The sequence below is a fragment of the Phyllopteryx taeniolatus genome, chromosome 5 (assembly GCF_024500385.1).
Source record: "Phyllopteryx taeniolatus isolate TA_2022b chromosome 5, UOR_Ptae_1.2, whole genome shotgun sequence".
In the NCBI taxonomy this organism is placed as follows: Eukaryota; Metazoa; Chordata; class Actinopteri; order Syngnathiformes; family Syngnathidae; genus Phyllopteryx; species Phyllopteryx taeniolatus.
Window position 1 is genome coordinate 6,282,524 of NC_084506.1, and position 21,887 is coordinate 6,304,410.

General features: G+C 43.3%; 2 protein-coding genes and 6 non-coding genes across 12 annotated transcripts in view; all 8 read left to right on the forward strand.

The window, feature by feature from the left end:
* Positions 1 to 200: 200 nt before the first annotated feature.
* taf3 (TAF3 RNA polymerase II, TATA box binding protein (TBP)-associated facto) lies at positions 201 to 9,360 on the forward strand. Of its 3 annotated transcripts, none has more exons than XM_061774388.1 (7): positions 201 to 1,103; positions 2,914 to 3,156; positions 4,264 to 6,032; positions 6,950 to 7,029; positions 7,770 to 8,040; positions 8,140 to 8,246; positions 8,513 to 9,360. In XM_061774388.1, exons 1-7 carry the CDS (start codon positions 938 to 940, stop codon positions 8,625 to 8,627), a joined length of 2,751 nt encoding a protein of 916 aa, XP_061630372.1. In that variant the 5' UTR covers positions 201 to 937; the 3' UTR covers positions 8,628 to 9,360. The 3 variants fall into 3 exon arrangements, with proteins under 3 accessions (XP_061630372.1, XP_061630371.1, XP_061630370.1); XM_061774387.1 differs by having other exon boundaries at positions 202 to 1,103; positions 4,267 to 6,032; positions 7,770 to 8,055; XM_061774386.1 differs by having other exon boundaries at positions 210 to 1,103; positions 7,770 to 8,055.
* Positions 9,361 to 10,359: 999 nt separating this feature from the next.
* On the forward strand, positions 10,360 to 10,447 carry trnay-gua (transfer RNA tyrosine (anticodon GUA)). The gene is given in 2 exon segments: positions 10,360 to 10,396; positions 10,412 to 10,447. It is a non-coding gene; the product is annotated as a tRNA-Tyr (tRNA).
* Positions 10,448 to 13,854: 3,407 nt separating this feature from the next.
* Positions 13,855 to 21,887, forward strand: part of LOC133477718 (CUGBP Elav-like family member 2) — a 40,970-nt gene continuing 32,937 nt past the window's right edge. Inside the window, exon 1 of one of the 3 annotated variants that reach the window (XM_061772783.1) lies at positions 13,855 to 14,095. In XM_061772783.1, the coding sequence (XP_061628767.1) occupies positions 13,998 to 14,095 (98 nt within the window). In that variant the 5' untranslated portion in view covers positions 13,855 to 13,997. Of the gene's footprint in view, positions 14,096 to 20,030; positions 20,457 to 21,887 lie in introns of those variants that run through there. The other 2 variants (XM_061772785.1, XM_061772786.1) reach the window with 2 other exon arrangements.
* trnay-gua (transfer RNA tyrosine (anticodon GUA)) lies at positions 17,595 to 17,682 on the forward strand. Its single transcript is given in 2 exon segments — positions 17,595 to 17,631; positions 17,647 to 17,682. It is a non-coding gene; the product is annotated as a tRNA-Tyr (tRNA).
* trnay-gua (transfer RNA tyrosine (anticodon GUA)) lies at positions 18,097 to 18,184 on the forward strand. Its single transcript is given in 2 exon segments — positions 18,097 to 18,133; positions 18,149 to 18,184. It is a non-coding gene; the product is annotated as a tRNA-Tyr (tRNA).
* trnay-gua (transfer RNA tyrosine (anticodon GUA)) lies at positions 18,595 to 18,682 on the forward strand. The gene is given in 2 exon segments: positions 18,595 to 18,631; positions 18,647 to 18,682. It is a non-coding gene; the product is annotated as a tRNA-Tyr (tRNA).
* On the forward strand, positions 19,092 to 19,179 carry trnay-gua (transfer RNA tyrosine (anticodon GUA)). Its single transcript is given in 2 exon segments — positions 19,092 to 19,128; positions 19,144 to 19,179. It is a non-coding gene; the product is annotated as a tRNA-Tyr (tRNA).
* trnay-gua (transfer RNA tyrosine (anticodon GUA)) lies at positions 19,576 to 19,663 on the forward strand. The gene is given in 2 exon segments: positions 19,576 to 19,612; positions 19,628 to 19,663. It is a non-coding gene; the product is annotated as a tRNA-Tyr (tRNA).

The window sequence follows — 21,887 nt, forward strand, 5'->3', positions numbered from 1 at the left end:
TAGTAGGAATTTAGATTACGTGAGCATTTTAATTTCTTCTCCCTCTGTGAGATCACGTGAGTCATATGCTGCGTTCAAATTCCCCACTCGAAATCGGGAGTTTAAAGATCGCAACGTATGTCACAGAGTTATGAGGGGATTCAGGATTGTCGATCGTTGCACCAAAAATGGGTGCCTGGGGTTAAACACCTGTCGAGCATTTTGCTGTCCAACTCTTTATTAAACAACAGCAAGTTGTGCAATAACACCGAACAGTTTTACATGCGCTTTCAAAAGTTTTGAAAAGTTGAAATGAAGTTCTAAAAACGCCTTTTAATCTTTACAGGTGGGCTTTAGGGTGGAAAAAAATAAAAAGACCACCACAAATGTGAGTTGTTGTTTTTTTAAAAGCTCACTCACAAATCAGAAAGTGGCAAAAGAATTAATTCCACTTGAACAATAAAGCATAAAGTGGACGTGCTGTGACAGTTAATAGTTCCGACGCGTGGGCGATTGACGTCAGCTGTAATTGCCGTCATCGAGGAACGATCTTCTCATTCATTGCTCCTAACATTTATCGCCGCTCGCCCTCGCGCCCCTCTGTTGATCTCGTCGTTTCCTCGATGGGATCTCTGGAGGGAGGCGCTAACATGGAAACAGAGGAGCGAGGAGGTTGGAAATAAAGGAATTTTCCAGATTCCCAGTCGTCTCGAACGCATCATGAGAGCAGTCCACTCCAAGCGCCAGTGTTGTTCTTGCGCCTGCGCAGTGAGCATCCCGGGGATGGGTCTCGTCGAACGAATCAAGATGGCGACTCTGGCAAAAGCGCCAGCGCACTTAGCGAAGTAGATGAGCCGAATTGGCCACTTGAGCGGCTTTCGTGGCGCCCCAGCGGGGCTCTGGTGAAGCATGACGCTTTGGAGACGGGATTGAGCGAGACTGAGGAGCGCTAACGACGATGTGCGAGAGCTATGGCCGCTCGCTGCTGCGTGTGTCGGTGGCGCAGATCTGCCAGGCTCTGGGCTGGGACGCCGTTCAGCTAACCGCCTGCGACCTTCTGGCCGATGTGCTGCAGCGGTACATCCAGCAGATGGGCCGAGTCTGCCATCGCTACTCGGAGCTGTGTGAGTGCTGCGTCCCCTATTCACCCCTTTTCTACTTTACATACAGTTGTTCTCTCTCTCTCGCTCTCTCTCTCTTTTTTTCTCGTTTGCTTGAGTACGCGATCACGATGTTCTCAGAATAGCGCCCCCTAGGGAAAGTTGTCAAAAGTACAGGACCGTACACCGCTGAAACCTCCAGTTGCGTTGTGGGTCAAATTGACCCATTTTATAGTGGACAAATGCAGAAAACATAGTTCAACACTCCTGTTGTGTTGTAGGTCAGAGTCCCTCTTTTTGAAGTTGTTAGTCCTAGAGAAAAAAATGTTCATCCCTTTTGTCGTGTTGTGGATTTTAACGTTACAACGGGTCAGTTTGACCCAACAAAAAGTTTGGACGTGGTTAAAAAAAAAGTTGTCAACTTTATACGGGTCAAATTTTGACAGTAAAATGACAATAAAAGCACTTTGTACTAGAATTTTCCTGCAATTTAACACAAAGGTAAAAATATTGTTTCAAGCGTGTTTTGGACGTCAAACAGGGTCAATTTGACCAACAATGCAAGAGGAGCAATAAAATATATTTTTTTAGAACAATAAAATAAAAAACGTTTGTTGATGACCCACAACCTAACAGGAAGAATAACATTTTTGAGAGCAATGTGTTTTTAGCAGTTCAAATTAGACTTTACACCGATCGGATCAGCTTGATCGGTATCGGACGATTAATTAGCATTTTATGCTGATCGGCTTTAATGCCATAATTCGATCGTTGATCGGCTCCGCAAAAGACATTATTCCGCGTCGCCATCGTGTACGGTATATTTGAATCCAGAAGCTAGTTTATTTTTAGCCTTGTCACGTGTCTTTTCGCGTAGTACTGTAAATATCTGAGTACCAATAAAGTTATTTTAAAAACATGTCGTCTGTGTGGGACAGACAACACTAGAGGACTTTAAAAATAAAAATAAAAATACGTAGAAGTTGGACATAATAAAGATCGAAACATATAGAAAATGTAAATTATTAAAAAAATAAAATAATGATAAAACTTAAAACTGGGTCAATTTGACCCACAACACACCAGGAGGGACAATTTTTTTGTATTTATGTTTTAATTTTAAAACAGGTCAATTAATACTGCAACAAATTAGGCTGGAAAAAAAAAAAAAATATATATATATATATATATATATATAGTTTTTTCTTTCTTTCACGTTTTCAACTTGAAAACGGGTCAGTTTGACCCACAACAAAACAGGAGGGCTAAGTCGATTTTTCCATGTAGCTGTACTTCAGTATTTGTTTTTTCCATTGAGGCTGATACTCAAACCAATAGTATTTGTCAATATCAGTGGTGGTAAGTAATCCAAGTACTGTACAAATACTTTGCAACTGTACATAAGTAAAAAAATTTCTGGTATCTGTACTTCAGTATTTATTTTTCTGATTACTTTTTACTTTAACTCCCAACATTTCATACAGATATCAGTAGACTTGATTCAACTGAAATGTATTAGGCATAAAAGTTGAATAAAACATTGACCTAAATAAATGTTGTAATTTCTTACATTTCTTTGTTTTCAAAGAAAGAAATGTAAGAAATTACTGCAAATGTATTGTACTAAAATGTGAAATACCAATTAACTGTACTGAATAAATGTTCCGTACTGAATTGTGTAAAAAAAAAAAAAAAAAAAAAGGTTTAAGCCACTGTTACATTATGCCCAGTTTGAACATTTAATTCAGTGCTTCTTTTGCGTAGCACTAGATGGCGCCTGCGTACCCAACTTTGCGAATCGCCGTTCTAACGTATGTTTGAATTGACATGGCAGATGGGAGGACGGATCCTGTGCTGGACGACGTGAGTCAGGCTTTCAGGCTGCTGGGGGTGAGTCTGAGCGAACTGGACGACTATGTCAACAACCTGGAACCCGTGGCCTTCCCCCAACAGTTGCCCTCCTTCCCCGTCAGCAAGAACAATGTCCTGCAGTTCCCTCAGCCCGGCGCGCTCTTCGCCGAAGAGCGGAAAGACTATATTCCAGATTACATGCCGCCAATGGTCTCTTTACAAGAAGGTGAGTTCCCTGTTAGCCGTCATTTCACAGGCCTAACAAACCTTGGTTGGCTCAATTGTTCAATGTGAAAGCTCGAGCGTAATGTTCACTAATATGACGACAAGAAAGTTTGTTTCTGTACTTTTGTAGTGGAATAAAGACAAATGTTGGTGTGGGTGAAGTCATTGAATTAAAAATAGTCCTTTTTAATTACAGCAAGTTAGCAGCCATCATTTCTGTCATGTTGTAATGTTGGTTTGACCTGACTGATTAGAATCCACGATCTGACTGGAGCAGTGATTTCCAACCTTTATGGAGCCAAGGAACATATATCACAGGAATGCAAGTAATGTAATGTGACAAATTGGTTCCAGCCTCAACAAATGTCCCTCTTTTAATAAAAAAGGTCTGCGCAATTTGATAACAACCAAAAGCTGAACAGTACTGCATATCAAACATGACAAGGGGTGATCAATCAAAAATCTAGATTGACCGAGTGATCCTCCTCATTCAAATTTAGCTGCCCTGTCGAGTGTCACTTCACGAGTCACTCTGGTGCGTTCGCACGCGGTCTGAAATCACAAAACCCTTTGACTTCCCTCCCTCTTGCCACGCTTGTCCGTTGCTTTTCTTGGAGCCACATTGAGTTGGGCAAAATGCGAAAATAAAGGCCAAAAGGCACACAATGACGAACAAAGTAAAGTAATGACCGACCGCGACGCAGCAGCGGCTGAGACTGGTGGTCCGCCTCTACGCAATGGGGGCACCGCTCGACACAAAATGGAGGAATGAAAGCGTTGGCGCACTGCGATAAGGTTCGACCATCGGGCCATATTTTTGTTCGGTCTGTGGTTCCTAAATGGAATCTTTTCAACCATGGAAACGTTCGGAAATCAGGGCTCCACGATACTTCCTTGACACCAATTGCTACTTTTTATAATTGGGCTTTTGTGCCATCTTGTAGACTCTAAGGCTCATCACACACCGAGTGAGGCGGCCAAAATACCTGTGTTTTCGAGGCATCCGAAAATCGGACCTGTGTGAAAATGAAAATGATCAACTTGGACCCGATTGTCGCTATGTGCGTGGTACCCCGCTTTACACGCATGTCTCCTTTTTTTTTCCCAGAAGAGGAGGAAGAAGTCCTTCCTGACACGGGCACCTCAGCCGAAGCTATGCAGGTGGCCATGGAGGAGGACGAGGAGGACTTCGACGACGACGAGACGGTCAACGACGAGAACCACCCGCTCAAGAGGCCCCTGGACAGTCCCGACGAGGCCCTGGGCATGATGCCTACATCCAAGCGGCCGCGGATGCTCCCCGGCCTCAGCCCAGAGTGGGGCCCGGAGCCCCGGGAGCCCCTCACCTCCCTCAACCCTCAGCGCGTGCCTCCTCCGGGCATGCTGCCCCCTCACGATACCCTCGACCCGCTGTCGCCCGAAACCCCGCCGGGAGCCCCGGCGTCCTTCAGACCTCAGCCTTCCATATCAAAATACCCCGATCCAAAGACCCTCAGCACACCTACAAGAAAGCCGAAAGTCTCTTCGCCTGGGAGACAAAGAACTAAGTCCCCGAAAGTGCTCATTCCTGCCTCAGGGGGTGGCAGTCCCATTCATTCTCCCCCTAAAACTTCCAAGGAGAGGAAGAAATCACCAGGCAGGACAAAGAGTCCGAAAAGTCCCAAGAGCCCGAAGGCGGTGGCGGCCAAACCTCCCCAGCCGCCGACTAAGACGGACGCCGTTCACAAGCTGCCCTTGTCCGTGCTCAGCGAGCGCATGGGCAAGGAGAACATCCACGTGCGGCACAACGTGGACGACAAGGAGCCCGACCGGGGCCCCTTCCTCAAAGCCGAGCCCGGCAACGGCGCCATCGAGGACTCCATCAGCGCCGTGATCGCCAAGGCGCGTTCCGAGCGGGAGCCCGACCCCTTCGCCTTCTCCTCGGGCTCCGACTCGGACAGCAACGGCTTCTCCAGTCCCAGGAGGCTGACCATCATGGAGCCGGCCACGCCCAAAGCCCCGCCCGGCGCCGGCCTCTCCGCGTCCGCGCCGCTCCACCTGCAGCTGGGCCCGGGAAAGTGGACCTTGGACGACTCCATCAACGAGGTGATCCGGAAGGTCCACCGAGGCGGGCCCTCGGCTCAGCCGCCCGACCGTGAGGAGTACGTGTCGTCCGGGTCGGCTTCGCCTCCGACGCCCGAACCGCTGCTGAAGATTTTCGAGGAGAAGTCCAAGTTGTCGGCGCTGGACGTGAAGAAGAAGCTGAAAAAGGAGCTGAAGACCAAGCTGAAGAAAAAGGAGAAGCCCAAAGACAAGGAGCGGGATAAGGACAAGAACAAACTGAAGGACAAGAACAAGGAGAAGAACAAGAACAAGGACTTGTCCAAGGACGGGAAGATTCTCTGGAAGGAGTTTGGCATGAAGGAGGACGAGCTCGTGGGCCAGCGGGACTTTGCGCTACCGGAGGGCTCCGTCAAGAGCAAAACCAGGGACGGAGACGGCAGCACCAAGAAAGACAAGGACAAGCACAAAGACAAGAAGAAGGACAAGGAAAAAGGCAAGAAGGACAAGGAGAAGAAAGACAAGGGCAAAGACAAGAGCAAGGACAACAGGCAGAAGCAAGCCGCCCTGGCGCCCATGGCCCTGGGGGAGGTGCCCGCCCTGTTCGGCCCCTCTTCCTGCCAGCGTCCGCCCCCTTTGCTGCCCGTCCTCCAGGACGGCAAGAGCAAGGACAAGAAGAAGGACAAGAAGGAGAAGAAGAAAAAGAAGGAGAAGGAGCGAGAGAAGGCCAAGGAAAAGGAGCGCGAAAAGGAGGAGAAGAGGAAAGAGAAGGAGCGGGAGAAGGAAAAACGGGAGAAGGAAAAGGAAAAAGAGAAGGAGAGACTGAGATTGGAGAAGGTCTTTCTCTTGGTCCTTATTTTTCACAAATGTAACTCATTGGGGTTTTTTTAATACACCAAGTACCTCAAAAAATACTTTTCTTCAACTACTACAATAATGATGAACATTTTAATAAAGTAACGTCGTAGAAGTAGAAGTTTGTGTTCATCAAAATGGCGCCGAGCAATTTTAAAGATTAGTGTGTTTGAAGAGAATTACTGGAAACGTGCAAAGACTGAGAACAACGCAGAACGGAATTGTGGCGATATCGTGTAAAAACTCTTTTCCACCATTTCAGTTTTTTTTTTTTTTTTTTTTTTGGTAGTGGGGGTGGCAGTTTTGTAGCGCTCTTAGAATGTGGACTACAGATAATCCCACAATGCATCATTTTGTAAACTACAGTGAGCTAATACAATTAAGAAAAGATAAATATAGTTTAGAGGCGCAACCATTAATCGACAACTAATCGAATATCAAAGGAATCAATAGCGATTTGTAATCATTTAGAGACCTTGGTTAACTTAAAATTGTCCAAATCCTCAGAATTGCAGCCTCTCATTTTTATTATAATTTAGTAAATATTAATAATTATATTTTTTTAGAATTTGTATTGTTATAGTAATAAAACAGGCGGCACGGTGGTTAGCACATCTGCCTCACAGTACTGAGGACCAGGGTTCGAATCCCGGCCCCGCCTGTGTGGAGTTTGCATGTTCTCCTCGCGCCTGCGTGGCTTTTCTCCGGGTTCTCCGGTTTCCTCCCGCATCCCCAAAACATGCGTGCTTGGTTGATTGACAGCAGTTAATGAATGAATGACGAATAATAAAGCACACCGGTTCTCCTTGTATTCAATCAATAAGACGTTCGCAAACATCTGCTTTTGTTTTGGAGAACAATTCTCAACATTATCTGACTCGGGTGTTGCGTTTGCACAGGTGAAGGCGGACGCGCCGGTGGTCGCGCCCTCTCCGGTCATTCCCAGGCTGACGCTCCGAGTGGGAGGCCAGGACAAAATGTAAGTCAATGGGAACGTAACAAAATGTATTCATGCTCAAATCGAGTTGTTTTTAACTTCACCTTTTTTTTTTTTGATTTATATTTTATATAAAATGTTTATTTTATATAAATTTTTATATTTAAAAAAAAATATATATATATATATATATATATAGATATTTTCACTGTCATCCAAAGGGTAGCAAGCAGTTGCCCAGTGGCAATTTCATTTTTTTAGTGGTAAAGAACACTGATGGATGGATACATTTGTTTAAGCAATTATTTTTGTATTCAATTTTAAAATGTTTTTTTTTTTATTTATTTTTTTTTTGAATTATAAAATCAATTTGTTTATTTGAAATTCAATGTTTTAAAAACTCATCTGATCATTTTCCCCTCGGAAGGGAATTACCGTTCACTCTGGTGCATTTCTCATGAATTTAAAATATTCCATTTAACTTTGTTGAAAATCTTTTACTTAAAAAGATTCCTTTGAAATTGAATTTGCATTTTTTAAATGCAGTTTTGTTACACTAGTTATAATCCCTCAAGGGGAATGAGTTAGACTATAAAAATTAAGATGATTTCATGTCAAGTTAAATCAATTTTACTTCTAAACAGGGGTTACCTGAAGGCAAGTCAAGAACCAAACTCCTCATCCATTACATGTTATTATTTTATACGTATATATTTAAATTAGAATATCCCAAGATGAAGCTGAAGTCATGCTATATTGTCCTGTCTCCCCCACCCCCGCAGCGTAATCAGCAAGGTGGTTCCGAACTCTGAAGTAAAACCTCCGGCCCCCAAGATCCCCGCCGCCAAGTCGACCCCCGCGATTCGTCCCCGGTCGCCCCCGCCGCCTCCCGTCCTGTTGCCGCCCCTCCCGTGCGTGACCGGCCCCCCCTCGCCGCTGCCCCCGCCTCCCGCGCTGTCGTCGTCGTCGTCGCTGCTGCTGTCGTCTCCGGGCCCTCTGATGTCCCCCGCCGCCTCCCTCAAGACGCCCGTACGCAGCGTGGTCACCGAGACGGTCAGCACATACGTGGTGAGTGGACGGCGAGGCGGTGACAAATCCGCCACGCCGGCGTCCGGGGGCGGGCCTTGACATTTCGTACGTCTTCCGCTTTAGATTCGAGACGAATGGGGAAACCAGATCTGGATCTGTCCTGGATGCGACAAGCCGGACGACGGCAGCCCCATGATTGGTTGCGACGACTGTGACGACTGGTATCACTGGTAAGGAGAGTCCACCGTTAATTTAGCACCAGGCATCAAGTAGGTACCTTTCAGTTCTATTTAACCTCTGAGGCTCGATATTCCAAATATTCAGAAATGCATTTCAATTTGACCGTACATTCATACATTTTATTTCCTGGGCACGGAAATGACACCAATCGAGTGGAATGGCCCGAATACAATAACAATGGTGCTACAAAGATGTGGGATGATATGACAAGTGTTCAGTTGAAGAAGTTGTTGACGTTCTGTTTTGCTGCGTTCAGGCTTTGCGTGGGAATCCTGACGGCGCCCCCCGCAGACCAGCAGTGGTTTTGTGTCAAATGTTCCAGCAAGAAGAAGGACAAAAAACACAAGAAGAAGAAACACAAACCGCATTAAGTCTATGCAAAAAGCACATTTTTGTTTTTCTTTGCAAGGGGGGCACAATTTTGGAAGGACTTGAAAGCCATTGAGCACTGCTGTAAGATTTAAAAATTCAAAATAAAGAAAGAAGAAGGAGGAGGGGGAAAAGAGCAGTGGGTAAGAGCGACGTGAGGACTTTTAATGATGTCATCCCGGATGGACCACAAGGGGGGAAAATGGCTTTTAAGCAGCACGTGATGAGCTGGCTGCCTTCTCACCAAAACGCTCACGTTTCCCGTTGCAGGAGATTCGAGATGACACATTTCTCTTCTCTTCATTCCCGCTTTCAATGCACATAATTGAAAAGAATTGATATCCCCCCCCGACCCCCACTGTATAAATGGCATGTAAATACCAATTCTCAAGCCAAGTGCATTATTATTTTATTTTTTTCTTCCTCTTAGGAAATGACATGGTGACTGCATTTTCAGGTATCAGTTTTTAACTCTGTAATTTCTGTACATTTTTTTAAATTTAAAGTTTGTATTTTATTTCACTCCCTCGGATACTGCGCATAAAAAAGTTGGGGGTGTTGGGCATAGAAGTGGACGTCCTTGGAAATTCCACCGCAAAAGGCCGATATCCCCAACCTTTTGTGCGTCGTGTATGTTTTTGTCATACTGTAGCTGTGCTTATGATTGTGATTCATTGAAATATTTGATTATTAAAGATGAAGAGTCTGCACGTTGGCAGACTTTAAAGACGGAAATGCCCTGACCCCCTAACAATTGTACATTACACTTCTCAAATCTTCGTCCTGTCTGTCGGTCGTCGTCATCATCCCTCCAGTAGCTGTTTTGCATTTGCTTTACAAAAAAAAAAAATAATTATAATTTTGACAAAGTTGTTTTCAGAGATTGACTTCATTTCCAGTCAGGTTTCTTCTCGATTGTCTACGTGACGTTTGACAAGTGGTCCTGTACTGGCAACTAGTCCAACGTGCATAGTTTTTTTTGGGGGGGGGGGGTTTGTTTGTTTGTTTGTTCCCCTCCCCTCCGCTAAATATCCCACTAAAAAAAAAAATCCAAAAACAAAAAAATAAAACAATCAAATAACAGTAGGTATGCCCGATTCTCAAAAAAATAATTGCTGAAATATAAATAAAATGTATAGCATTTAAGACATGGAATACAATCAAAAATAATGAGGCTTGTAGTTATGCGTACAGCCTCTTAACTTTTTGTCTGTCAGTAGACTACGATATTTGCTTTTAAATTGTATTTATCTTGCAAGTACAGTACAATACATTTGCATTGAAACGTTGACGTTCGTTCTGAAACATTTAAGGACTTCTGAGTGCAGCACATTTGAAGTGAATCGTTTATGTGGAGTTTTTACTGTCCTAATTGGAAGTGCAACGTTGTTAATGTTCCGACTGTGTCATGGTTTAAGTGACCGCCACCACAAATAAGACGTGTGGCAAAATGCCAGTCCATTGTACTTGTCACCGTCTATTATATGAAATTAAACTGTGACATTTGACAAAATGAATGAACGCTCGGACTAGAGATTAAACTAGACTAGTGAAAGTTGAGCGTTATTTGGTGTGAACGAGCTGTTTTACGAAACAAAACAAACACCCGGAAGATTGCTCTTGGACTTCCTGTAGTTGCAGCTCGACGGGCTTTTTTTCCCCCCACAGCGCCTCCAAGTGTATGGAAGGACCAAGAAAACAGCACAGCTGACGTTCTGTTACAATATCCGCCAACCTTCGATAGCTCAGTTGGTAGAGCGGAGGACTGTAGAGGCTCAAAGCTGAAATCCTTAGGTCGCTGGTTCAAATCCGGCTCGAAGGAAGTTATTTTTGTTTGATTGCAATCACATCCATTTTGTAATTCATCGGGTTACGTGTAATTAGTTAGTCCCCCAAACACTGTATGTGACGAGAGGCATCCTGGCTGAATTAAGAGTAGTCGATTGAGGATTTTTTAATGCAATATTTGAAGAATCCATGTAATGTGTGGGCTCACGTTCCCGCATTCAAAGTGCTCGTCCGCGCGCTCCCTGACATTCATACCAAGCAGCACTCAACTGCATTTCAACATTCCCCTTTCAAATATTCATGTCAGGAAAAAAAAAAGAAAATATTTTTCTGGATGATCAGAGGACGAGGAGCACAACCTGTCAAATGTGGAAGCAGGCCGCTCTAACGTGACCTTATTTCTAATGAATCCGTGTCGTGTCGAGACGTACTATTTAATTTCTCTGGGGATTTTTTATTTTTTTTTCTATGCGGAATATTGTGGCAAAAATATGAGGGAGCGCTTTTAAGTGGGTTATGTTACACTTATTCACTTGTCACTTTCACTTTGCCTTCACAATTGTGTGCGGGAACACAATTGTCCAATGCGAAGACAAAACGTACGAGTTGAATTTGTTCCGTTACCGCACTTGTAACTTAAAACTCACGTACCTCAAATAAGCTTTACCCAGTGAAATGAAGGGAAATGCCAATAATTTGTTCCAGCCCACACACACAAAAAATAAATAAATAAAAATAACGTTTTTAATAAGAAAAATAACATGCTACATTATTGTACTTTTGTCAAATATACAGTAATAATATCATTAAATAGAAGGTAAAGAATTAAACTCTTTGTGTGCATCATGATTTCATGCTTCAATGCCCATTGACATTGTGTTCCTTCTAGTGTGTGTATCAGGGCCACCAGGGGGCAGTATGCTATAGCATACATAATACACGAAGAACACTTTGTTGACTGACTCGGTAAGATGTAGTTATAGAGTGGAACCCTGCTCTAGGAACCGGGCCGGACTGCAAATAGCAAAAATTAGCGGATAATTAACGCCCATTAGAATTGCAGTGGGGGAAAAAAAAATATATAGATGTCATTTTAAAAAAAAACAATTCTCTTAATAAGCAGGGGTAAACCACAGATAAGTGATTTGGGGGTTGTTTCCCCAAACAAAAAATGAATAAATAAATAAAAAAGATGAAAAACGAACTAAATTATTGAGCAATTCAAAAACATTCCAAAAAAATGAAGCATTTAAAAAGATCAGAGACAAGGTGAATCTGCAGGTACCAAACCAGGTCCACTGTATTTGTCATTTTTTCCCTCCGGGGATAAAGACAATATGCCTATGAGTATTGCCATATTGTCTCTCTACGTGTGTTGCTCCACCATTTGTGTTCAAATATCCGTTGCTTAAAGCATTATAACTACCACAACATCGCTGCTAGTTTAGTTAGCCTGTCTAAGGCGTTTTGCATTGTGTATTAGCACTAAGCTAGAAGATCTCCGTAAATGATGTGGTTAGGTTAAATACATAACGTCATTCTCAGTTTTGAATGTCAACTGGGAATGGCAACCAACAGCTGAAAATGTTTTTGAAAAATTGTTTGTTGTCTGCCAAACTGCTCTGTGTTGTGAAGTTCCCCGCCTCCGTTTAGCACTCAAAAACAAATCAGCCAAGCGACGTCTCGTATTTCCAAAACCTCCGAAGTTGGGTCACTTGTCGGTACTGGTTCCACTGCACACGGCTATTTGTCGTTATTGAAAAACACATAACACAAGTGTTGGGGGTGGGCTGGAGCTGATGAAAGTCATTTCAATTCATGTCAGTGGGGAACATTAATTTGATATAGGCCGAAAGCGGTAACTTGACTTACGAGTTTTGCATTGCTGAGCTGTTTTTTTTTTTTTTTTGTCTTGATTTGCGAGCAAAAAAATATTGTTACAAGTGCTAAATGGCACAGGCATATATTCTTTATCCTGTGTAACAACTATTACTGCAGTTCACTGCTCTCGTTTACGAGCCCGTCTTCCTCATGTATATCATGTCTGTATTATACTGCCCCCTGATGGCCAAGGCGCGCACCACAGAAGGAACAGCACGCGGTCAACGAGCACTGAAGCGAAGCATGAAATCCTGATGCACCAACTGTTAAATTATGTACGTTCTTTTTGAAATTATGTTATTACGGTTTGTTTTTATAAAGTACAATACATGCCATTATTTTCTTTATTAAAAACACGTAACAAAAGAATTGCATTTTTTTTTTTTTTTTTTTGGGGAATGGATTAATGGCATTTCAATTCATTTCAATGGGGAAATTGATTTGCTATCCACTGAGAAAAGTATAACAAAGCTGTCATTCATTGAATGGTTTTTTTTTAAAATTCAAATTGCTGAAAAATATTAGTTTGTAATGTAAAGATACAGTTAGTTTAAAGTCATTGATGTATTTTTTTGAAAGATGTATCTGTTCTGGACTGGACGCCATAACATTTGAGGCCTGGAATCCGACACAAGTTTTTGTCCGGGTAGACGTTAGCCTCTCGGGGACGGGAGGCAGGAGCAGCTGCTTAAACGTAAATATTTCCCTCACGTAAACCAGAAAGACGCCATTAAACGTTAAATAACGACAATTGAAGCCTGCGCCTTGCGTATGAGCACTTCGACTCGCGTTGTGTTTCTCAACTAAACTAAGCTAAGCTAGCAAGAGCTAACGTTACGGCTAACACTGGTCATGTTTGCTAACTCTAAAAAAATGGTTTACAATGCACATGTAATAACAAAAGCTAATGGCAAATGAAAGACTCTTATTTAATCAAAGCTAAAATATTAGTTGTGACGGATTACAGTTATCTACTGTTTATTTATTTTTTCCCCAGTGTACTGTGGTAAATTCAATTGATGGTCCCGGAAGTTCACGTGGAACAGTAGACATGTTGAATGTACAAGATGCTCCCAATATCGGTCGGCAGCGAGTGGGATGGTTTACTGAAGAGGGGCGTCTATTTGAATGAGCAGAGCCCCTGTCGGCATAGCTACATTAAAAAAAAAAAAAAACAAGCAAACAAAAAACTTTTTTTTTGGGGGGGGGGGGGATGTTTGCCCCCACACGTAGGGGCACTTTGCCAAAAATAAGGGCACTCCTGGGCGTATCTGTTTTCAAATGTAGGGAGTGAAAAATAAAAGTCGTCAGAAAAATAAATATTCAAGTAAAGTAGCGATCCCTGGACAGTAACAAAGTATGAATGGTTACTTCCCATCACTGCCGTCACCATGTTAGTGTGCATTGCTGAACTTCTCCTCATCCGGATGTCAATTAGTGCCACCGAGGGCAGTGGCAAAAGTGTCTTGCCGCAGGCGGCGCAATGCATTAGTGCACCATGGGCTGTCACAGGGGATTATTTCAAGAGTGGGGTGGGGGGGGCGGGTCCAGGCTCGGATGCACCCGGGTGAGGAGAGAGGGACGCTGGGCTGCGAGGAAGGCAGGCGGCTGGCAGGCAGACCGAGAGAGGAGAAGCCGCCGACGACAGCGTCCGTCCGTCCGTCCCCGTTTGGCCCTAGTGGATCTCGCCTTGCACAGCACCCATGTTGGAGCACTCCTCCGAGCTGGCCCTGGTGCAGAGTCTGTACGCCAACAGCATGCGCTGCCCCCCCACTGTCAGGACCGAGGACCTGCCCATGAGGTACGTTTGGCGTTTACCTCCCACGCACGCACGCACGCCGTCTTTGTCTGGCCTGGCCTGGATGTGATCCCAACTGATGGCTGTTCTTGTGTCTCTCTTACGGGCGTGAATTCTCTGTTGGTGCACACTTGAATTTTACATTTTTTTTTTTTTTTTAATTTCAACTTGAAAAAGATAAATCAAGTTGAAATTCTTTCTTTTTTTTCTGCCACAAAAGGCACATGGACACCTTACGTTCAATGTCATGTGGAAAAAGCATGTCAAATATTTATCTAGAGGCTTCGTGACAGATTTTTACAACGTATACTGTGAAAGATGGATGCATGCAGGGATAGACAGACAGGCAGCATTTTCTGTAGTTGTTATCCTCATTATGGTGGCAGGTGAACCAGTGAGCAGTCCTATCAGGACTGTGAAAAAAGATGTGGTTATGTGTGCCTTGTGCATCTTTTTCCATCAGAGCCCCCCACCCATCCTCCAGCCCCATCTCAGCCCCCCCCCCCTCGCCAATAACAAATGAAGTTCCCTCCCTTTCCTCTCCATTTTGAGAGCTTTCCAGACTCGGTCGCCATTCTGCAAACACTTGCCGTTCAAAAGTCAACAAACAAAAAAGTGCACTTTCCAAAATTCAAGGCGACGCACGCTCAGGTCGGGAAATGGCCTACCCTTTTTTTTTTTTTTTTTTTCGTGCTTTTAAACGCAGTACAGGTTGGGTTGGGATGGGGGGGGGGAGGAAGCCATTTTGTACAGTAAACAACAAAAGCGTTCTACATGTGGTGGGATTACAGTCGTAATCATTTGAGATTAAGGAAGAGGCGGCTCCAGTGTTAAAAGGCGCCTCATCTGGAATCCACTGCAACAAACACACCAAACATCAACAATTGCATTACTGTCCAGTGGTGCCTTGACATACGACTTTTTCGAGATGTTTTGAGTGACGTCGGCGCCAGCAAATGAGGCTGTAGAGTTGGCAGGACCGCGATGGCTGTTGAGTGGTGAACTGTTAGCAGTCTGCGTTTCGAGTGACTCGCCGTCAGTCGTGGCAAGCGGCAGGTCGCGTATTAAATTTGTTGACGACGTTTACTTTAACGTAGACGCACTGTTGTGCAAATGGGCATTAGGTCAACATGGTATGTTTTCTGCATGCTGTACATGTCATCAATTTTTGTTAAAATTTTATTATTTGTGTAAAGAACACGTTTAATTCCCAAATAATGCTAAATGGTTTTAATCCACTTTTCTTTTTTTTTCTTTTTTTTTACAGGAAACATCCAAGGGTCCTGTTGATGCATTCTTTCAAATATAAGAAAAGTAATAAATTTTTTCACATGTAATGAGTAATATTACTTTGAGAAAGTAATTGAAATAGTTACACTGCTATTACATTTAGACCGAGGCAGCTTGTACTTGTACCCAACTACATTACCAAAGTAGTAGTAGTAGTAGTAGTAGTAGTCATAGTTGTTGTTTATTCGGCCATTTCAAAATCAAAACTTTTGGAATTGTTTCGTAATCTTCCCAACACTCCTCTTGCCTTATTGCTATGTGAGACTGTAGTATCGGTCCCTGTTGGGGAAAAAAGATCACCACAAAATCCCACGATATAGCGGAAAATGTGCAATTTAAAATGACATTAAGTACGATTTCAAAATCTGTGAAACTGTGAAACAGTGAAACCACAAAACCACAAAAATGGAACTGTGGCGGGGGCGACTTCACAGCAGCTTACTGAGGACCATGAGAACCGGTCCAGCACCTCCATGTACTGTAAATCCATGTCTGTATTATACTGCCTCAGGTGGCCAACGTTTCCACACCAGAAAGTGCAGCACAATGTCCATTGAATTGAAGCAACAAATGTAATTTTTTTTGCATTCAATTGAATTATGCAATTAGTGTATGCTTTTATGAAGTAACATTTTATATAAAACGCTACAAATGTTTTGGGATTTTTTTTTTTGGGGGGGGGGGGGGGGGGGGCGGGGCACTGGAACAGATTAATGCCGTTTTTATTCATTTCAATGGGGAAAGATAATTTAAGATATGAGTGATTTGAATGACAGAATGAAATAAATGTGTATTTCAAGGCAGCAGTGTATATAATAAACATAATTAAGGAATGCATGCTCCTATGTACAGTAAGACCCCCCCCCCCCCATGAGACGAGGCAGAGCGAATATGTGCAGGCTGCGGATCTTATTGCATTCCCCCCCCCTCCCGATTTCATAAAAGCGCATTCTCCAGAGAGCTTTAGTCTACCTTTTTATAGCATCCCCTTGAGCTCCATGCTAATGCATGTCACAAAGTAGGCTGCATGTATTGAGGGGAAAATAGGTCGCGTGGCGCATTATGCATACCAACCTGGTTGAGGCGCTGTTTAATGAAGCACATTCTGCACCCATGCCTTGAAATTGACACGGATAGGATTCAATAAATTCTGTTATATATAAAGCGTACATGCGTAAGAAATACATTTGGACTGCATCAACCGCACCCCCGACACTTTACCGAGCACCCCCTCCCCCGCCCCCTTATAGTATTCGTATTGAGGCCTCGCCCTGCAAGTCCAGGATAACAAAAGGAGATGGGCCAACCCCTCCCCCAAGGAAATAATAGCACCACATAAAGGGGATCCTGACTTCTGAACTCATGGAAAGGCGGCTTGGGGGGGGGGAAACTGCAGTTTAATCATCTCAAAGTTTGGAATTAGGTACACCTACAAATTTAAAAGTGGGGTACACACACGACAGTGAGTTTTATAATGGCAATAAGTGAAAATCTGCGATTTTGAGACAGACTGCACTTTTTTGTAGTGTGTAAAACTGACACATCAAACAATAGAATTACACCAAACATGTCCAACCAAACCATATCTTTTTTCGAACAAAAGTCTGTGAGTTGAATGCTAACATGTAACATAGTATGTCATAGGCAGGCTAATGGAAATTATCCTGATGGTAGGTCATCATAAAACTTCAAACAACTGGCATGTCTGGGGACAGAAAAAACGGTAGCACTGTTATTGGAAGCGGTTTATGTAGTATGGAGCAATTGTGGCATTTTCTACTGGTAATTGGTAGATTTGGATGAATAAGCCACGATAATTTTGAATTCCTATTTTTGGAAAGATTGAAAACTGTGAGGCAGACGCTCTAACCAGTCGTCTACCGTGCCGAGTGCAAATAAAGATGATTCTGACCAAAGGATTTCAACTTCAAACTTCTTGTCCGCTCGAGAGAATCCTTCGATTCGCCTATATATAGTAAGAACCCCTGCCCTACACCTCAACCTTTCCATAGCTCAGTTGGTAGAGTGGAGCACTGTAGAGGCTCAAAGCTGAAATCCTTACATTCCTGTTTCAATTCTGGCTCAAAGAAAATTTTTGAGAATTTTCAATCTTTACAAAAGAAGGGGAAAAAAATAATCGCTTATTCATCCAAATCGACCAATAAAATGCCACAATTGATCCATTCTACACAAACCATCACACTTCCATAACCCTTCGATAGCTCAGTTGGTAGAGCGGAGGACTGTAGAGACACAAAGTTGTAATCCTTAGGTCGCTGGTTCAAATCCGGCTCGAAGGAAGATTTTGACAAGTTTCAATCGTTACAAAAATAGGAACTCAAAATAATAATGGTTTATTCTTCCAAATCTACCAATCACCTGCAGAAAATGGCACAATTGCTCCATACTACATGAACTCCTTCTGGTGTGACATCACTCTCGTCCCCAGAAACGCGTGATGAAGAGCTTTGTTTCCCCTTCGATAGCTCAGTTGGTAGAGCGGAGAACTGTACAGGTTCAAAGCGGAAATCCTTCGGTCGCTAACTCAATTCCGGCTCAAAAGATTTTTTAGAGAATCTTCAATCGAAGGACATTTTCGAGTTTTCAATCTTTACAAAAATCGGAATAAAATAGAATCGTGTCTTATTCATCCAAATAACTGTAGAAAATGCCACAATTGCTCCATTCTACACAAACCGTCACACTTCAGTAACCCTTCGATAGCTCAGTTGGTAGAGCGGAGGACTGTAGAGGCACAAAGCTGTAGTCCTTAGGTCGCTGGTTCAAATCCGGCTCGAAGGAAGATTTTGACAAGTTTCAATCGTTAAAAAAATAGGAACTTAAAATAATCATGGTTTATTCATCAAACTATACCAATCACCTGCAGAAAATGGCACAATTCCTCCATACTACACGAACTCCTTCTGGTGCGACATCACTCTTGTCCCTAGAAATGCGTGATGAAGAGCTTTGTTACCCCTTCGAAAGCTCAGTCGGTAGAGCGGAGAACTGGAGAGGCTCAAAGTGAAAATCCTGAGGTCGCTAACTGAATTCCGGCTCAAAGGATATATTAGAGAATCTTCAGTCGAAGGACATTTTCGAGTTTTCAATCTTTACAAAAATCGAAATAAAATATAATCGTGTCTAATTCATCCAACTGTAGAGAATGCCACAATTGCTCCATTCTACACAAACCATCACAATTCAATAACCCTTCGATAGCTCAGTTGGTAGAGCGGAGGACTGTAGAGACACAAAGTTGTAATCCTTAGGTCGCTGGTTCAAATCCGGCTCGAAGGAACATTTTGACAAGTTTCAATCGTTACAAAAATAGGAACTCAAAATAATAATGGTTTATTCTTCCAAATCTACCAATCACCTGCAGAAAATGGCACAATTCCTCCATACTACAGGAACTCCTTCTGGTGCGACATCACTCTTGTCCCTAGAAATGCGTGATGAAGAGCTTTGTTACCCCTTCGAAAGCTCAGTCGGTAGAGCGGAGAACTGGAGAGGCTCAAAGTGAAAATCCTGAGGTCGCTAACTGAATTCCGGCTCAAAGGATATATTAGAGAATCTTCAGTCGAAGGACATTTTCGAGTTTTCAATCTTTACAAAAATCGAAATAAATATAATCGTCTTATTCATCCAAATAAGTAGAAAATGCCACAATTGCTCCATTCTACACAAACCGTCACACTTCAGTAACCCTTCGATAGCTCAGTTGGTAGAGCGGAGGACTGTAGAGGCACAAAGCTGTAATCCTTAGGTCGCTGGTTCAAATCCGGCTCGAAGGACGATTTTGACAAGTTCAATCGTTGCAAATAATCATGGTTTATTCATCCAAATCTACCAATCACCTGTAGAAAATGGCACAATTTCTCCATACTAGATGAACTCGCTTTGGTGCTACATCACTCTTGTCCACAGAAATGCGTGATGAAGAGCTTTGTTACCCCTTCGAAAGCTCAGTTGGTAGAGCGGAGAACTGTACAGACTCAAAGCGGAAATCCTTAGGTCGCTAAATCAATTCCGGCTCAAAGGATATTTTAGAGAATCTTCAATCGAAGGACATTTTCGAGTTTTCAGTCTTTGCAAAAATCAGAATTAAATATAATCATGTATTTTTCATCCAAATCAGTAGAAAATGACACAATTGCTCCATTCTACACAAACCGTCACACTTCAGTAACCCTTCGATAGCTCAGTTGGTAGAGCGGAGGACTGTAGAGGCACAAAGCTGTAATCCTTAGGTCGCTGGTTCAAATCCGGCTCGAAGGAAGATTTTGACAAGTTTCAATTGATACAAAAATATGAACTCAAAATAAAAATGCTTTATTCATCCAAATCTACCAATCACCTGCAGAAAATGGCACAATTGCTCCATATTACACGAACTCCTTCTGGTGCTTCATCACTCATTGGTCACTCTTTTGAGTTTAGTGCAGATAGCAGTATTTGTACTTTGTTACTTCCCTCGTTCCCCCCCCCCCCCTCATCTGCGGAGGTTGAAGCAAACTAACGGGGCTATTGTAACAAAGTCGGAACAGATATGTTAAATGTCGGGAGTAAAAGTCGCGGGTGGTGGGGGGGGGGGGAAGAAAAGAAATGTACTTGAGTTTAGTCAGGAAGTATTTGTGCTTGGTTCCTTTCCACCGCTGACCACGCCTCTGCTTTTACTGCAGCTCCTCTCTCTCTTTTCTGCGCGCTCTCACTGGTCGCATATCGGAAGTCGCGAGCAAAGCGGCCGCCAGTTGCTCTTCGCATGCACTTGGGCGAACAAGACGCAGACGCAGACGAAGACGAAGACGCAGACGCCCTCGTCCTCCTCCCCCTCGTCGGTTCCTCGCGTCTCGGCAGTCGGCACCTGTTCTCGCTCGTCGTCTTCTTTGCCTTCATGCGAGTGTGCGCGGACGTGCTCTCATTGTTAGATTAGACGGCTCCCCCCCCCCCACCCCCTTCTTCTTATTTTTTATTTTTTATTTTCATCAAACAAGAGTATGACTTCGACGTCGTATAACCTGGATTATCTACCGCTGACTGATAGTCGGCTAATGGCAGCGGGCGATACGATGTAAGTAACTGCAATACTTGCTCAATGTCGCCTTTTTCCCGTCTTTGTGTTTTTGAAGTTGTGTTTGCAGGCGATGATGAAACGTTTGCGCTTATAGCTCGTAGCATATTAGCTCCAACCGGAGGAGCTAACGGCTGCGGCCGGCTAACCTCACATCGACTTTATTGGACGAATACAACTTGGTTGCTAGTGTTTAAATAACGACGAGACGCCTCGGGTTAAAACGAAGTCGACGGTGCTCACTTTTAAGTCAAAGGAAAATAGAAGATCTAAAATGGAGTAGTTCTGTGTGTGTGTGTGTAGTTAGCTTAGCAATATTAGCGAGCGCGCGACAACAGTCTACTCCACTGACATGTGCTTCTCGCTCTGTTCCATTGTTGTGGGGGCGAAAAAACGAACAAATGTCGCATTATGAACTAGCGGAGGGGTCGAAGTTGCTGTAAAAAGTCAAGTTTACGCCGTCGTCTGCGACGCGAGGGCAAAAGGCACAATTCGCTCGTCAACACTTGAAAGGGGAAGTGTATGCACCAGTAGTCAAGCTTTTGCTCAACTTGTCTCACATGAACGTGTTTTATTTTCATGCAAAGCGACATAAGTGGTGCTCTTCCTGTTTTTTGTTGTTGTGTGCCTCTCCCACTAGTTAGCTAACGTTGGGGAGGCTTACCTAACCACGGAACGAACACGTGGTTTTCTGCCATTATTATTGAGCCTCTAATGGAGATCTTGTGACTGGGTCCATGTAAACAACAGCCCTGGCAAGACAATTTTCCCATTACACGCAAAAGTAGTCTTCTGTACAGACACTGTCTGGTAACATTATGGTTTAAAAGTACTCACTGGTCATTTGTTAACAGGAATTAGTCAGACTAAATGACGGTTAAAGAGCTTGGAAGGGGAGGGGGACCAAGACCTGTCATCAGAATCATCTTTATTTGCCAAGTATGTCCAAAAAACACACAAGGGAGTTGTCTCCGGTAATTGGAGCCGTTCTAGTACGACAACAGTCAATTGACAGAACATAAAGACATTGAGAAAAACAAGTCACTGAGCAATAAAGGGTCATCATTAACAAATATTCTTCTCCATTAATGGACCCCATAAATTTTTTTTTATTTGCCCAGTTACTAAATACAGTGAAGCCCTGTCTATCACAGGGATTGCAAAAAAAACTGATATACAGTTCGCAGCAGCGCAAAAGATGGACTGCGCTATAGCAGGGAACACTATTATACCTCAAAATGCTTAAATGTAATTTCAGACTCATTTTATGACACTTAAAACAAAATTGCTTACATGTGGCTTTAATAAAAAAAAATGCACCTGAAGTATCAGAATGCTGGATACAATCAATTCGATAGCGTAGTTGTTTGTCATTTTGGAAATGTTTCCAAAATCGGGGTGGGGAATTCAACAAACAAGAGTCCAATTGCC

Coding starts and splice junctions, on each gene's coding strand:
- taf3 (XM_061774386.1), top strand. CDS start 938: ATGTGCGAGAGCTATGGCCGCTCGCTGCTGCGTGTGTCGGTGGCGCAG. Junction 6,033..6,949: donor AGAGACTGAGATTGGAGAAG/GTCTTTCTCTTG, acceptor GCGTTTGCACAG/GTGAAGGCGGACGCGCCGGT. Junction 7,030..7,769: donor GTGGGAGGCCAGGACAAAAT/GTAAGTCAATGG, acceptor CCACCCCCGCAG/CGTAATCAGCAAGGTGGTTC.